This window comes from Rattus norvegicus, chromosome 1 (assembly GCF_021556685.1).
Source record: "Rattus norvegicus strain SHRSP/BbbUtx chromosome 1, alternate assembly SHRSP_T2T, whole genome shotgun sequence".
In the NCBI taxonomy this organism is placed as follows: Eukaryota; Metazoa; Chordata; class Mammalia; order Rodentia; family Muridae; genus Rattus; species Rattus norvegicus.
Genome location: NC_141534.1, coordinates 79969648 through 79984614, shown reverse-complemented (window position 1 = coordinate 79984614; position 14967 = coordinate 79969648). Strand labels below are relative to the sequence as shown.

Below are 14967 nucleotides of genomic sequence, written 5' to 3'. Positions count from 1 at the left end.
TTAAAGGAAGCCCACTGAGGCTCAGTTCCTGGGTGTGTAGTGATCCCTGTGACAAGATGAGTCAGCTCGAACAACAGCTCCCCTCGCAGTGACACCTAGGCAGCATGTTCAGGGGCTGGAGATCAGGTTCAGTAGGGTACTGTGCAAAGCATCCTGTCAGGCCTCTAGCATCCAGCTGAAAAGGCAAGATGCAGCCTTTAATCCTGTCTGGCTGTCAGGGCAGTGGGTGGGTGGGGCACAGATGATCATGTCCTGGAGCCTCCTGGGGATGTGGCTGAGTCAGTAGTAAAGCACCTACCATGTGAAATGTTAGATTCTGTACTCCCAGTGCTCCTATTGAGATGGTGAATGGAAAAGAGAATCCCTAGATAAACCTAAGGCCAGTTCATCTCTCATCAAGGTAGAACGTAAAGGACCAACATCCAGTGTTGTCTACTGAGTTCCACCTGTGCCCATGCACACACCGATGTACACATACCTTAACAGATTTTAGAGAAATGGAAGACATCTGATGTTTACTGCCAGCCTCTATGTTCTTAGACACATAGCTGCATGTGTTATATATACACACATAGAAGATTATTAGGAAAGATTAAGCTATATCACGAATACAGAGACCCTCGTGAGCGGGTCTTGCAGTGGGGCAGAGATTTGGTTCTACTGTGAATGCAGTGTGGTTTAAGTCCGAGATGTAGTGGGTCTGTGGGTAGAACATGATGTAGGAGATAATAGCTTTTGGGGTTTTGTTTGTTTATTTACTTACTGACATGAAACACTGCCCTACTCCCAGTCCCCCTCATACTGTTGAATGGTGACTAGACGTTACTTAGAGATGGGAGTGGGGTGGTTGGCATAAAGAGCCCTGTCAAAGGGAGAGGGGTTCTTGCTGACAAGAGATTGCTAAAACTCAGTGCTCAGGGTTGACCTGCATGTTGGGAAGGTTATGTGTGGGTATCTCTCTGACCTAGGTATCTGTGGAGTGGGCCTGGAGGGGACAAACCCCTGGCTTCCTCCGTGGCAGAACTCTTCTGGATAATTGGATGAGAAGGGCTCTCCTAAGTTTTGGTCCATAAAGGTCTGGACTAGGTTGTAGGCAGGAGCCTTTCCTTGAGCCCTCAGGTCTTTGCCTAACAGGATAGCCCTGGCACTGGGGTTGGCACATCATCTGCCTTACAGCTAAGCTCTGGTTGGCTCCTAGGGACTCGGTCACCACGTGGCTAATTGCCAGTGCACCACCATGGTTGGGGCATGTGGGTTCTCTCTGGCTCTGCCAAAGCAGCTTCCCTCATTCGGGAACTCTGTTCCCGAGACAGTCTCACTCTTGACCCTCCCCTGTCTCACTGTGTACAAAACAGGAACCCCCATTTCCTGCTAATAGTACACTTCTGCTTTTGTTTTTTTTTTTTTTTTGTTTTTGTTTGTTTTTTTTTTTTTTTTTTTTTTTTTTTTTTTTTTTTTTTTTTTTGGGACAACAGGTTCTCGAAGACAGATTGGTACAAGGCTCTGGTGACTACCACAGTGAAAGATCTTGCAGGCCAGATGGCTCTAAGAAAGCGTGTAGATTTACTGTAGCTCCTTATATTTTGTGGAGGTTCCAGGCCACCTCCCTCCCCAAGTTCCTCCATCTCCTTGGGGACCCTCATTTCCTGTAGGATTCTTTGCATTTGGAAATTGTTGTATTTTCTTTTGGTTCTTCAGATTTGTTTTCAAGCAGACCTATGCTTTAGCCACAGTGCTTTAATTGGCAGGCTTTAAAGAGCAATATTTATTTCAAAATTGTCACTGAAATGCAAATTTTCAAAGTGTATTTAGGTTGGCTGGGTGTAGTGACCCAAGTCTTTAATCCCAGTACTCAGGAAACACAGGCTTGGCCGATCTTGATGAGTTCAAGGCCAGCCTGCTCTACAGAGCTAGTTTCAGGATAGCCAGAGCTGCACAGAGAAACCCTGGCTTGAAAATAAATATAAGAGAAAAAACAACAGGGAAATCCTGCCTTGAAAAAAAAAATAGAACAAATGTATTTGATTGTATCCATCACTTCTCCCACACTATAGGCGCTCCCCGACATAGCCCTCTTCCACCTCTGCGTCCCCCATTTTTGGTTTGTTTTGGTAACCTAATATGTCCCAATTAGTGCTGCCTGCTGGAATGCATACTGCTTGGGTTTGTGGGGTGACCACGGCTACAGTGAGCTCGTGAGTGCATTGTTCAGAGGACAGCCTTTCACAGCACTTCTCCCCAGCCTTCTCGATCTTACTCTTTGTTCACTCTTCTGAGTTGTGCGTGCGGAGGTGATGGAGCCCGTTTAGGGCTGAGCCAATAGCAATCACTTATTCTGAGCGCTTGGACCACTGAAAAGCCTTCAGAAAGGCTGGTGGCTAAGGTCGAAAGCAGGACTAATCTATGGGTATGTGCATAAACACTCAAAAGTAGTTTAATACCTTCATTTAGCCAGAAGAGGGCATTAGATCCCATCACAGATGTTTGTGAGCCCCCATGTGGTTGTCAGGATTTGAACTCAGAACCTCTATAAGAGCAGTCAGTGCTCTTAACCACTGAGCCATCTCTCCAACCTTGATCAGGTTCCTAATCAGAGCAGATATAACCTTGATGCTCTTATATACCAGTGGGCACATCTTGCCTAGTAACCACTGGGTAATGCTACTGAAACACAAGGATGCTTTCTGTGGCAGAGGTGGATGGAGGTGGCACAGCTGACCCAGAGACTCAGTTTAGGGCCCCTGCACATGCCAGGCAAGCACACTGCCACTGAACCACTAGGGTATGTTTTCAAGTGCAGTGAACTATGGGTTGGGAGAGTACTTGCTGAGTGTGCACAGTGGTTTATGAGCTTGGGGGAGTACTGTGCATGCACAGTGAACTGAGAAGTAAGGTTTGGGACAGTACTTGCTGAGCATGCACAAGGTCCCGGGCTTAGTGCTTCTATGGTACCAGAGACTAACACATCTAATGTGGAGACCTAGAGACAATAGGATCAGGCCTGGAAGAAACTGGCCATTGCTGTTCCTGGTTTCTGCCAGAATTTATAATGGGCCAACTTTGTTACTTGTGTAGCTCCCTTCTCCCCTGGAGTTTTTTTTTTTTTTTTTTTAATGGTAATTATGTTCCCTAGTGACTGTTGGGGTGTTACTGATAAGAGCTGTTCGCTATGGGGTTGGAGAGAGGGCTCACTTATTACGAGCATCTGCTGCTCTTCCAGAGGACTGGAGTTCAATTTACCATCAGTAGTTATAATTCTAGACAGTCTCCTGGCTTCCTTGGCACCAGCATGTAGGAGATACATAGATACACATGCAGGCAAAACACCATACACCTACAACTTGAAAAGATCCACTACAACAATGTCTTTCGAAGTTAACCACAGTTAACTCAGTGTCAGGCTAGATGGTATACACTACTGTAATCCCAGGTGTCCAAGGAGGCAAGAAGGTGAAAAGGAGCACCAGCTCAGGCAACTTAGTGAGACTGTTCCAAAACGAAAGAGCAAAAACATAGTCATAGCTCAGCAGTGCAGCCTAGCATACCCAAGGCCCTAGAACACTATTGGGGGAGGAAGGGGAACAATAAGAACAAAGGGGAGGGTTTGGGATAAGGGTTGTGGGATCAACAAAAAGTATATATGAAAATATATATGAAGTCCAAATCCATGGTATAGAAGGTTAAAACACTTGCTACAGGCAAGTATTGGTCCCCAGAACCCACATAGTGGAAGGAGAGAACTACTAGTTGTCTGCTCACCTCCAAATGTTCATTGTTGCACATATATTTGTAGTGTGTAAGCATGCACACTAAAAAATTAAAAAAAAAAAAAAAAAACTAGGACAGGAGGCTTGGCCCAGCAGTTTAGGGGCATTTGCAGAATGTCGCAGTTCAGTTATCAGCACCCATGTTGGGTGGCTCACAATCCCTTGTAACTTCAGTTACAGGGAACTTGATGTCCCTTTTCCTGCTCTCTGGACTCCTGTACACACACACACACAGACACACACAGACACACACACACACACACACACACACACACACACACGAAGAAAAGGGAAGGGATGAGCTCAGACACAGACGCACAGAGGGACAACTGTAGTACCATATAGAAACCAATTAAATGCCTCAGGAGAAACCAACCCTGACATGTGACTGAACTTTCAGCCTCCACAAAGTGAGAAAATGTATCTATGCCACTGTGTGTCTATGAGTACTGTCACCCTCACTGCCCATCGGTTTGTATACAGTCACACTCCCACACCTCACTCTCCATTACCCAGCTCAGGTTTGTCCCTCTCCCAAGTCTTTGGACTATCATCAACCTTATTCCATTTCTTGGTGGCCTGTCAGTGGGTAAAGGCACTTGCTGCGAAGCCTGACAACCTGAGTTCAATTTGGGAACTACATGGTGGTTGGAGAAAACTGATTCCCAAAGGTTTTCTTTGTGTACTATGACATGTTTCCCTTCCTATCAAAACACAAAAAGCAAGCAAACAAAAAAGTCAGGTAGAAGTTATGGGGCTAGAAATTTGATGGCATGAAATGAAAAGTTCAATCACATTTATTTTGAATGTATGTGTGTGTCTGTCTCTGTCTCTTTCTTTGCGTGTGTGTGTGTGTGTGTGTGTATAATTCAGAAGGCACCTTGAAGGAATTGGTTTTCTTCTACCACGTGGACTCCAGGAATCAAACTTAGATTATCAGGCTTAGGAACAAACATCTTTACCTGCTGAGCCATATCATTGGCCCTCTGACTTTTATTTGTTGAGCCCTGGCTGTCCAGGAACTCACTCTGTAGACCAGGTTGGCCTCAAACCCATGGAGATTCACCTGTCTCTGCCTCCTAAGTGCTGGGATTAAAGTTATGTAACTTTAATTCTTTCAAAACCTATTTTTAATGATGGTTCTTAAAAGCTTACCCTCCCTTTTAGTGTACCACCCATCAGAGGTAGTGGGAAAGCAAGGATCCAGGGGACGTGGACCTGTTTAGAAAGGTTCTTTGGAACATCTCCCATATGTGTTTTCTGGAAATCGGCAGTTTAGTTCACAGGTCAGTGGTGGCAGCTTGATCCATTTTTCAAACACTCCATGGATATACCAGCAGTCCAGTTCGGTAGAGTTACGGATCAGCAGTGGTGGCACTGTCTAGCAGAAACAGCCAGGCCTCAGCCTCAGCGTGTCAACAACAGGGACCAGGAGGAGTGACTTGTGATGGTAGAAGTAATTGGTTGAGACCGCATATATGCACACATTTCTCTTTTTTCCTATTGATATATAGGTCTTATTTTCTAGTCATTTAGAAAATCAATCACCCTGCTTAGTCGTATCTAAAATTTTAGTTTAGTTTATTTATTCCACAACACCATGCACGGTTGTTTAGCAACTAAAAAGGAAATCATTCAAAGTAAAAGTTCACAATATATGAATGGGAGCAGAAATTTAAACAAATTCCAAAGAAAACAACTATAATACTTTATATTAAAAAAATGCAATTTCCTGTAGCTAGTTAGTATTGGTGAGGCCGTCTCTCTATATTTCTGTAATGCTTTTTGTACCCTATGTGCACCAAACTCAAGAATTCGTAGCCATGGTTATGAGTACACAGCAACTTCCATTGCAGCTTTCATAATCAGGGGTTATTTCCCTTATACGGGGTTAACTGGAAGCCCGAAAATGCTTGGATTCATCACGGGACAGATACTGATGACTTGTTCTTCATCTGGATAAGTATTTGCTGGTGAAAAGAATGGGCGAAATGGCTCCGTGTCAGGAATTTCAAGGAATGTATAGATGTGGGAGCCATCGCCAAGGTCCCAGAAAGAGACGCTCTTCTCTAGCAGGTCAAGGAAAATACCCACTCTATGCAGCCGAGGGTTCACAAGTAGCACAGTTAAGGGATCAGTGCTGGCAGCATAGACCTCTTCATTTCTCACACCCACAGTCCAGAAGCCTTTTTTCTCGGACAAATAAACAACCTCTTGTCGATTAATGGATTCTTTGCAAATGCCTATGTCCCATTCTTTGCTGGTTCCCACCACTACCTCCCAGTAATGGCAGCCTGAAGTGAACCGGGAAGAGCCCAGGACACAAGGGGAGGGATCGAATCTTTCTGCACATTTCTTTCGGTCTTGCGTCTGCGACGTGTGGTAGACACTCCTCAGGTCCTCAGAGATGATGAGGTTGTTTTGGGCTGTGTCCACATCCAAGATCATGTTCACTGTGTAATAAAAAAAAGTAAAATCCAATATTTCAGCAAAGATAAGAAGCCAAAATGGACTTTGCCTTTCATATTTACTGTTAGGGCTATTTATACCTCACTTTTATTTAATTCTACTCTTTTTCTAAGGCGAAATTTGTGGACAATTTCTAGATCTTCCTAGTTAGGTAACACATATACAATAAAAGTGGTTGCCAAAAAATGTTTCTCCAAACTACAGTAGGAAATTTCAATACCATTGAGTTTTTGACATATACAATCCTTAATATCTGAAGGGCAAAAGATACAGTACTTCAGTAGGAAATTTTGTTTTTGTAGTCACCTATTTAATCCTGTCTATCAGGTAATTGGATTCTTTAAAAAGTGTTTTGCGTTATTTATACATGTGTGAGTACACCACTATTAATATGGAGATCAGAAGACAGCTTGAAGGTTGGTTCTCTCTTTCTACCATGTACTTCCTGGGGAATCAAATCCAGGTTGTCAGGCTTGTCACAAGACCTTCTATTGGCTGAGCTACCTCACCAGCTTTGGGACTTGAATTCAAGCCCCAGAACTTATATAGAAATGTTAGGTGTGGTATTAGGTGTACACTTGGCAATCGATAGATGGAGACAGGTAGATGTCTGGGCTTGCTGGCCAATTTGCCTAGCCTAGTCCCCTGGACCCCCTACCCCCCCAAAAAGTCCCCAGTGTGCATGGCAGTTAAGGAATGACAGCTGAGGTTGTCCTCTGGCCTCTACAATGTATACAAACATACACATAAAAAACAAAGAGTTATTGCTTGGAGTCCTGAGTAGGGGCAGGTTAATTTTTGGGGAAGTCAAGATACAGGAAGGAGTTCCTGTGCCCGTGGATGTGTATGGTGGAGGCTGGCTTGGAACTCATATAGACCAGGGTAGCCATGAACATGCAGAGGTCCACCTGATTCTGCCTCGCAAGTGTTGGGATTAAAAACATACACTTGGTGTAGAAGTTGGGTTCCTGGCAACGATTCAGACCAGGAGTTACACGGTGTCATGGTTTAAATCTTGAGTGTGTTCTCTAAGGGAAACACATGGGTTCAGAGGGTCTGATAAGCTTGGAAAGGAAAAACTTGGTGGCCTTCAAAGTAGCCCTTAGATACCAGGACCTAGGAGAAGTACCACTTATCCTATTGAAGTGAGAGTGGGACCCACATAAACCTTGGACCCTTTGACTAAAGCCCAGTGTTTCATCTGGCTCTTGTCCTAGTTTTCATTATCTGCCAACCTGACATAGTTGATATAGGCTGGCCTAGATGTAGGCAGGTGGTCCTAGGCTATATGAGGGAGCTGGCTAAGCACGAGAAAGATTATCCTGCCAGAAAAGTCAGCAAGCAGCGTTCCTCCTTGATTTCCTACCTTACCTTCTGTCAATGATGGGACTGTGACCTGGAAGTGTAAGCTAAGTAAAGCTCTTCTTCCTTCCCGCGATGCCTCTGGTCAGTGTTTTAGCATAGCAGCAGACTGTGAGGAGGAGAGCTTCCTATTTTACTTGGCTCAGTGCAGGGAAAACTATACTGTTTACTAATTGGAGAAGGAGTTATTGGAGACAAAGAATATCCTGGAATGCATTTCAGCATCGTAAGTACAAGTTTGGATGGAGCAAGAACTGGGCAGGGTATGTTGCTGCCTGTCTTTAATTCCAGCATTCAGAGGCAGAAGCAGGTGGATTTATTTGAGTTCCAGGACAGCTAGGTCTACACTGTGAGACCTTGTCTCAACAACAAACCAAAAACAAAGTAAATAACAGAAAGATAAATTAGTTTTTTTCCCTCTCCACAGCTGATATTTTAGATGGAGTATGTAAAAAGCCCACCCATTTCATCCACAGTTCATGCAGCTGCCAAGAATAAAGAGAACGAGAAAGGACTGTGCACATTCCCTTGAACCTGGGGTTTAGGATGCCAATAGGTCTAGACTGGCCTCTTGACCTCAGCTCATTTTATATACCGCTGGGCTATGATAATTCATTTTAGTTGCATACCTTTCTCTAAGCCATAACTGCAGTGCAGAATGAATGTGATATAGGAGATGGTGAGATGGCTCAGTGGGTAAAGGCCCTTGCCTTGAAAAGCCTGGGTTCGAGTCCCAGGATATACAAACACAAAGAAAGATGGAGGGAGAAAGCAGATGCCACAAAGTTATTCTCTTGAGTCCTCTGACCTCTACATTACCTCGAAAACACACGCACACGCACGCACACACACGCACACGCACGCACATACATGCACGTACATACACATGCACATGCAGAACCAGACCTTATTTTCTGCAACACAGGAGTAGAAAGCACATGGTGTAGCCATTAGGTCCTGAGTCTGTAACTAGACCTAACTCTACGTGATCATCAGAGGACTTCCACCACTCTACCTGGGGGCCCTGAGCACCTGAATGATTTCATCCATCACAGCGGTTCCCTATGCTCTCTGCACATCAGAATCACCTGGGAACTTTTGAGCACTTCAGATCCTGGGTCTCACTGTCAGACACAGACCATGTTCACCACTGCTAATCAACATGTGCACTGTGAGTCAACAGTATCAGCACTGCCTGGGCTGTGACGGGAAAACCTTGCACTACGGAATCAAAATCTACCTCAAAGCAGGTTGTCAGGTAATTGAGGTGTTACCAAATTCGAAGAGTTATCTTCTGGGGGTACTGTCATCAAAATAAACTCAGTGTGGACCCGAAGTTTAGATTTTCTCATAAATACATCAGAAGTGATATGAGGTCTAGTTTCACGGCTTCGTGAGTAAAATCTTGCTCTGCAAGCTGCATGATCCAAGTTTGAGCCCATGGACCCTGACAGTGGGACAAGAGCATTGACTCTTGCAAGTTGTCCACTAACCTCTACATGCATATGCTGTGGCCTGTGTGTGTGTGCCAAATGTAATTGAAAAAAATTTAAAAAGCAAAATGGGGGTTGGGGATTTAGCTCAGTGGTAGAGCGCTTGCCTAGGAAGCGCAAGGCCCTGGGTTTGATCCCCAGCTCCGAAAAAAAAGAACCAAAAAAAAAAAAAAAAAGCAAGATGAACAATTAGTATTATGACAGTATATTTTACTTAAGATTATTCAAAGTATTATACTTTAATAATATATATTAATTATATATAATTTTATTATAATTTATTTGTAATTATTACATATAATATATAATCATTATACATAATAATATACTATTATTTCAAGTGTTCAGTAGCTACTGGTAGCTACCATTCTGGATAGTAGAGGACTAGGGCATGACCTAATTATTGTATGCCCTTAAAATTTTTCAGGAGGATGGGGCCGGAGAGATGGCTCAGTGGTAAAGATCACTTGCTGCTCATAGGGAGGACTTGGATTTAGTTTTGTGCACTCACATGGCAGCTCACAACCACCTGTAACTCCATTTTCAGGGGATCTGATCCCTTCTTCTAGCCTCCACGCACACCCACATGTGCATGTGCTGAGCATATATACATACATGGAGGCAAACCCTCATACTCCCAAAATAAACAAATAAAAAAAATCTCAGGTTGGTGGTGTGTGATGGCATATAACACCAAATCTCAGCGCTTGGGAGGCAGAGGCTGACGATTTCCCCCAGAAACTCCCAATCCAGACTTGGGGAATTGAGAGCTGCTGTGCGTTGGGAAGAATGAAATTTAAGGTTCCCGACTTCAGCTAATGTTCAGAATTAAGCAGGGAGATGTTGGGAAGTTGGTTTTCCCAGGGCACCGTGTAGCTTTGGAGATGTTTGAAGACATCTTACCTTGAAATATCTTCATACTTGGGTCCATTGTCAGAATAAAATTCAGCTGTGGCTCTAGGTCTTTGACCGTGGTAACCAGGTTCCTTAACTGTTTGGCATGTCTAATGTCTTCTTTCAAAGAGACAACAGAGCAATTGGGGCACAGTACACCGTCCCCCTCAGGACTTTTCTCTAGTGAGTCAAGGCACTGGAAGCAGCAGATGTAGCCGCAGTTCAGGTACACAGGGTTTTCCAGATAACGAAAGCAGAAATAACAGCTGCTGTTCTCTTTAAAGAAGTGAGCCATGGTCAGTGCCTGAGGGGAAAACATAGGCGTTACTGAAATTGTTTCGAGCTGAATGACTGTTAGATCTTGGAAGAGTGTCATCTTTGCATGGGACTCTCACAGTCATTAGTAACAGGTTATAAAGAAAACAAGATGCAGATCGGACTCAGAACCTTGAATTTCTATTGCTTGAAAGGCTAGCTGAACAGGTAAGATTCTTCCCTGACCTTTCAGTTGAAGGGGTGAAAGGGTCTTTACCTGGATTATCCAGTGTGGCAGCCACTAGCCCACATGGGACTGTGGAGTACCTGGAAAGGGATGTATCTGACTTTATTTAACATCTTTTTTTTTTAAGATTTATTTTATTTATATGAGTACACTACAGCTGTCTTTACACACACCAGAAGAGGGCATCGGATCCCATTACAGATGGTTGTGAGCCACCATGTGGTTGCTGGGAATTGAACTCAGGACCTCTGGAAGAGCAGTCAATGCTCTTATCCTCTGAGCCACCACTCCAGCCCTTTATTTAACATCTTGATACTTATTTTTGTGAGTATATGTGTGGAGAGGTGTGTGGGCCGTGGTGGTGCATGTATGATGGTCAAAGGACAGCCTTGTAGAGTCAGCCCTCTCTCTCCACCGTGTGGGACCTGGGGATTGAACTCAAGTTGTTAGACTTGGTGTCAAGCACCTTTACTCACAGAACTATCTCACTGGTCCAGTGGGGCTTATCTGAATTGCAATGTGCTGTGAGTATAAGACACACACTCAGCTTGAAAGGTGAGAAAAAGAACACAAACTATTTCATTAACATTGTTAAACTAATTGCATGGTATATTATATAGATTAAGATTTATTTTTCTTATTTTTAGTTATGAATACTTCTATGTGTCTACATGCGGGTGTGTGCACCTGAGTGCTGGCCCCCAGGTAGGCCAGAGGTATTGGAGCTCCTGGAGCTGCAGTTACAAATAGTTGTAAATTGCCATGTAGGTGGGTATTGACTGTAGTGCCTCTGAATGAGCGGCCGGTGCTCTTAACCCCTAAGCCATCTCTATCTCTCCAGCTCCTTAATTTTTGATATTGAAATAAATTGAGGTCAATTATTTCATTTTACCTTCCTTACCTTGATAATTAGAATGTTTGTCTTTACATATGTGGGTCATGTCCTATTTCTATTGGACAGTGCCGACCTTGACTCAGGAACATTTCAACTCCCTTGTCCCACATGGATATTGAGGGAGTCCATGGGAGTCATACATCTCCCACCTCATTTAGTCAGTCAAGCCCTGGTTGGACTCAAGAGAATGAGGACCATTACTTCTCCATGCTGTGTGTTGAAAGTCTCTGTCCCACCTTGTGCTGCTTAAGTGAGGAGCCCTGTGTGCCTACACTGCCTGGCGTGGGCTAGCTTCAGGTAACACTTGCAGAGAAGTAAGTTTTTGCTCTGTCCCCAGTGGAGAGCTAAGTGAAGAAGAAACTGCCTATTTGTGCTCACCTCTCCTCTGCTGCTCTCTCTTCTGGGTCCCAGCTGAGTTCTAGAGTGGTATCCACCTCCGTGAGGTATTTATTGGTGATACCGCTGCCTGGCTTACTCCCCACCTGTTTTCTCTTAATCCAATCAGATTTAAAGTTTGGCTTAAGGGAGATTTTTATACAGTGAAATCCAGGCATGTTCTCTCATCAGCTAGATGGCTGATGGGTAATTGGGTTTTGAGGGACCTGATGGGTGGGAGAGGTTTAGATTACATTCAGTTGTCCATTTAATCATTTCTACAATAATCACTTGCTGGTATGTGCTGAGCACTTGAAAAAAAAAAACCAAGACAAACACATCCATTGTAAATGATATGTTCACGCTTGCTTGCTTATTTAATGAGTGTGGATGCTTGTCACCGCATGGCTGTGGAGGTTGGAAGACAGGTTTTTGGGAAGTGGTCCTTTCTATCATGAGAGTCCTGGGATGGAGCTCAGCTTCTCAGGCTCGATGGCAGTCTTGTCTCTATAACTCAGTCTGGCTCTCAACTTAAGATCCTCCTGTATCAGCTTCCCTAGTGTTGCAGTTTCATGAATTTGCCACCAAGTCCAGCCTGAAGCAATTTCAAAAAAATCCTTGGACTCTCTGAGGTAATAATGCTTGTTCTCAGTGCTGGTGACAAACACCAGACCTTGTGCACGTCTCACCTTGTGAGACAAGGGTTCTATCACTGAGTTATGCCTTTGACCTTTGACCTTTTGTCTGGGACTGAGCTGATGGTCAGTAGGCTGTAGGCAACTTAAAGATAGAGGGTGTTGGGGGCTGGGGATTTAGCTCAGTGGTAGAGCGCTTACCTAGGAAGCGCAAGGCCCTGGGTTCGTTCCCCAGCTCCGAAAAAAAGAACCAAAAAAAAAAAAAAAAAAGATAGAGGGTGTTCATGAAAGAGAGCAGCACAGGATTAGTGGATAGGGGCTTTTTTTGGTTCCATGATTCAATCTGTTATGGGAGGGCAAGGCTGGATCACAAATGTCTGCTTTACTCTCCATAATTCCTGTGTCATTAAGGCACAAGCAAAGCCAAAAGAAAAGGTTCTATTGGGAACAGTTTGGTAGTGTATGTCCAATATCCAACCCAGCACTTGGGAGGCGAAGGCTAGAGGATCAGGAGTTCAAGGTTATCCTTAAACTGGGAGTTTGAGGTCATCCTGGGCTACATGAGACCCTACTTCAGAAAAACAAAACCAACCAACTCACTAGTCAATTGACCAGCCAGACAAACAAAGCATGATGAGAGGGGTAAGTGAGTTTCTGGATAGTTAGGATATGGGGGTTTCCAGGGAGTGGGGTGTCTGAAGACAGCAAAGGCAGTCTTCCGCTCTTCCATAAGATTGCTCTATACATCTGTTTGTCTGAATTCCCCTTTGCATCCTTCCCAATAAACCAACAAATATCATTATCCCCCAAAGTTATGTGAGTCATCCGAGCAAATTTTGTTTTCAACCATAGCGGGAGATTGTGGGATCCCTGAGTTTTAGCACAGCCAAAATAGCCTCCAGCTTGAGACAGACATCTGCAGTGAGGGCAGGAAGTTGGAGTCAGCAAGGTGTGTTCAAGGTACCCAGGAGTCTGGGGGTGGGGGTGTGGGGGCTGACTCCTTAACACAGGGTAGCTGTGTCCCATGGTAAATGGAGACAAAATGGTTTTTTTTTTTTTTTTCTTTTTTTTTCGGAGCTGGGGACCGAACCCAGGGCCTTGCGCTTCCTAGGCAAGCGCTCTACCACTGAGCTAAATCCCCAACCCCAAAATGGTTTGTTTTTTTCCAGTTGATTTCTTTCCCCCTCAATTCTTAGTGTGGAGAGGGTGAGGCTTTCATTGATGATTATTCCTCTGCACAATCAATTATTGCAGATCTAGCCTGGCACTATTCAGCTGAACCTTGGTACTGGGAACTCTCAGCGTAGCTGCCGAGTGGGCCTGATGCGTGAATGTTTTCCAGAGAGATCAGAGGGAAGGGACACAGAGAACCCTTCTCATAGGGTCCCCTTCTGCAGTGAATTCTTGGCATTAAAGGCAGAAAGATTTACTCCCGTTTCATGTACCGGGCTTTCTCAAGACAGGCTGAGCAGATGGGATAACTGAGTTGAGCCCGCTAATGTCAGGGTGACTTATTTGCATAAGACGAAGCCCTAAGAGCTGGATGAAAACTGACAACTTGGACCTCCACAGAGTAATTGTGTCCTAGCTGTCACCAGAACAAGAACAAAAGAGGTAAGTGGATGGGTGGTTATCTCTAGAGATTTGAAATCAACAAGAGGGGCAACTTCTTGCCCCACCCAGGTTCTTCATGTTTTGGAGAAAGGGCTTCCATACGTTGGCCAGGCTGATCTTGAATTTCTGAGCCCAAGTCATCCTTTGTCCCAGCTAGCTGAGTTGGGACTACCACCATGCAGCATTGCACCCCGATTACCAGTAGGCTTTGATGGGAGGAAGGTGCGGGGGTCATCTATGGAGATATTTCATCTCTGCTAGCCTGGGCCTAACTCTCTCTGCTGTGGGCAAGTGTCTTAGGGTCAATCTGAAGGAGAGCAGCGGCCCTGATGAATCTGAACCTTTCTCCTGGGTTAGCTAGAACTTCTGAGTTGCTCCCCTTCCTTCCCATTACTGTGAGACGGGGTGTGGTATAGTTTAGATTTGACTCTGCTACGTAGCTTAGAGTGACTTTGACTTTCTCATCCTCCTGCCTGTGCCTCATGAGTGCTGGGATTACTGGCATGCAGTTAAAAAAAGTTATCTTGAGATTTTATTTGTTTTTATTTTATGTGTACGCGTGTTTTGCTTGCATGTGAACACAGTGTCCGCTGAGGCCTGGAGAGGGCTTCAGATCTCCCGGTTTTGAAGTTACAGACTGTTATGAACTGCCATGTGGGTACTGGGAATGACACTTAGGTCTGGAAGTGCAGTTGATTTTTTGCTATTGTTGTTTTTTGTTTGCTTTTGTTTTGCTTTAAGATAGGGTTTCTCCATGTAGCCTTGGCTGTCCAGGAAGTCATTCTTTAGACCAGACTGGCCTTGAACTCAGCTGTCTGCCTGCCTCTGCCTCTTGAGTGCTGGGATTAGAGGTGTGCCCCACCATTGCTCAGCACACAGCTCTTAACCACTGAACATTTATTTCTCCAGTTCCCACATGTAGTTTTTCTTCTTCTTGTTGTTGATTATATATTTTTGGTTT

The 14967-nt window shown here is 44.4% G+C and overlaps 1 protein-coding gene across 1 annotated transcript; it reads right to left on the bottom strand.

The window, feature by feature from the left end:
* Positions 1 to 5332: 5332 nt before the first annotated feature.
* Positions 5333 to 11792, bottom strand: Rfpl4a (ret finger protein-like 4A). Its single transcript, NM_001106222.1, has 3 exons — positions 11532 to 11792; positions 9995 to 10289; positions 5333 to 6220 (listed from the first exon to the last, which is right to left on the bottom strand). Exons 2-3 carry the CDS (start codon positions 10278 to 10280, stop codon positions 5649 to 5651), a joined length of 858 nt encoding a protein of 285 aa, NP_001099692.1. The 5' UTR covers positions 10281 to 10289; positions 11532 to 11792; the 3' UTR covers positions 5333 to 5648.
* Positions 11793 to 14967: the final 3175 nt, after the last annotated feature.

Bases quoted from the DNA above. Each gene is read 5' to 3' on its own strand.
- Rfpl4a (NM_001106222.1), bottom strand. From the start codon at position 10,280: ATGGCTCACTTCTTTAAAGAGAACAGCAGCTGTTATTTCTGCTTTCGT. The intron at 6,221-9,994 runs GTAAGATGTCTT...TTTATTACACAG, and splicing joins AAGTATGAAGATATTTCAAG to TGAACATGATCTTGGATGTG.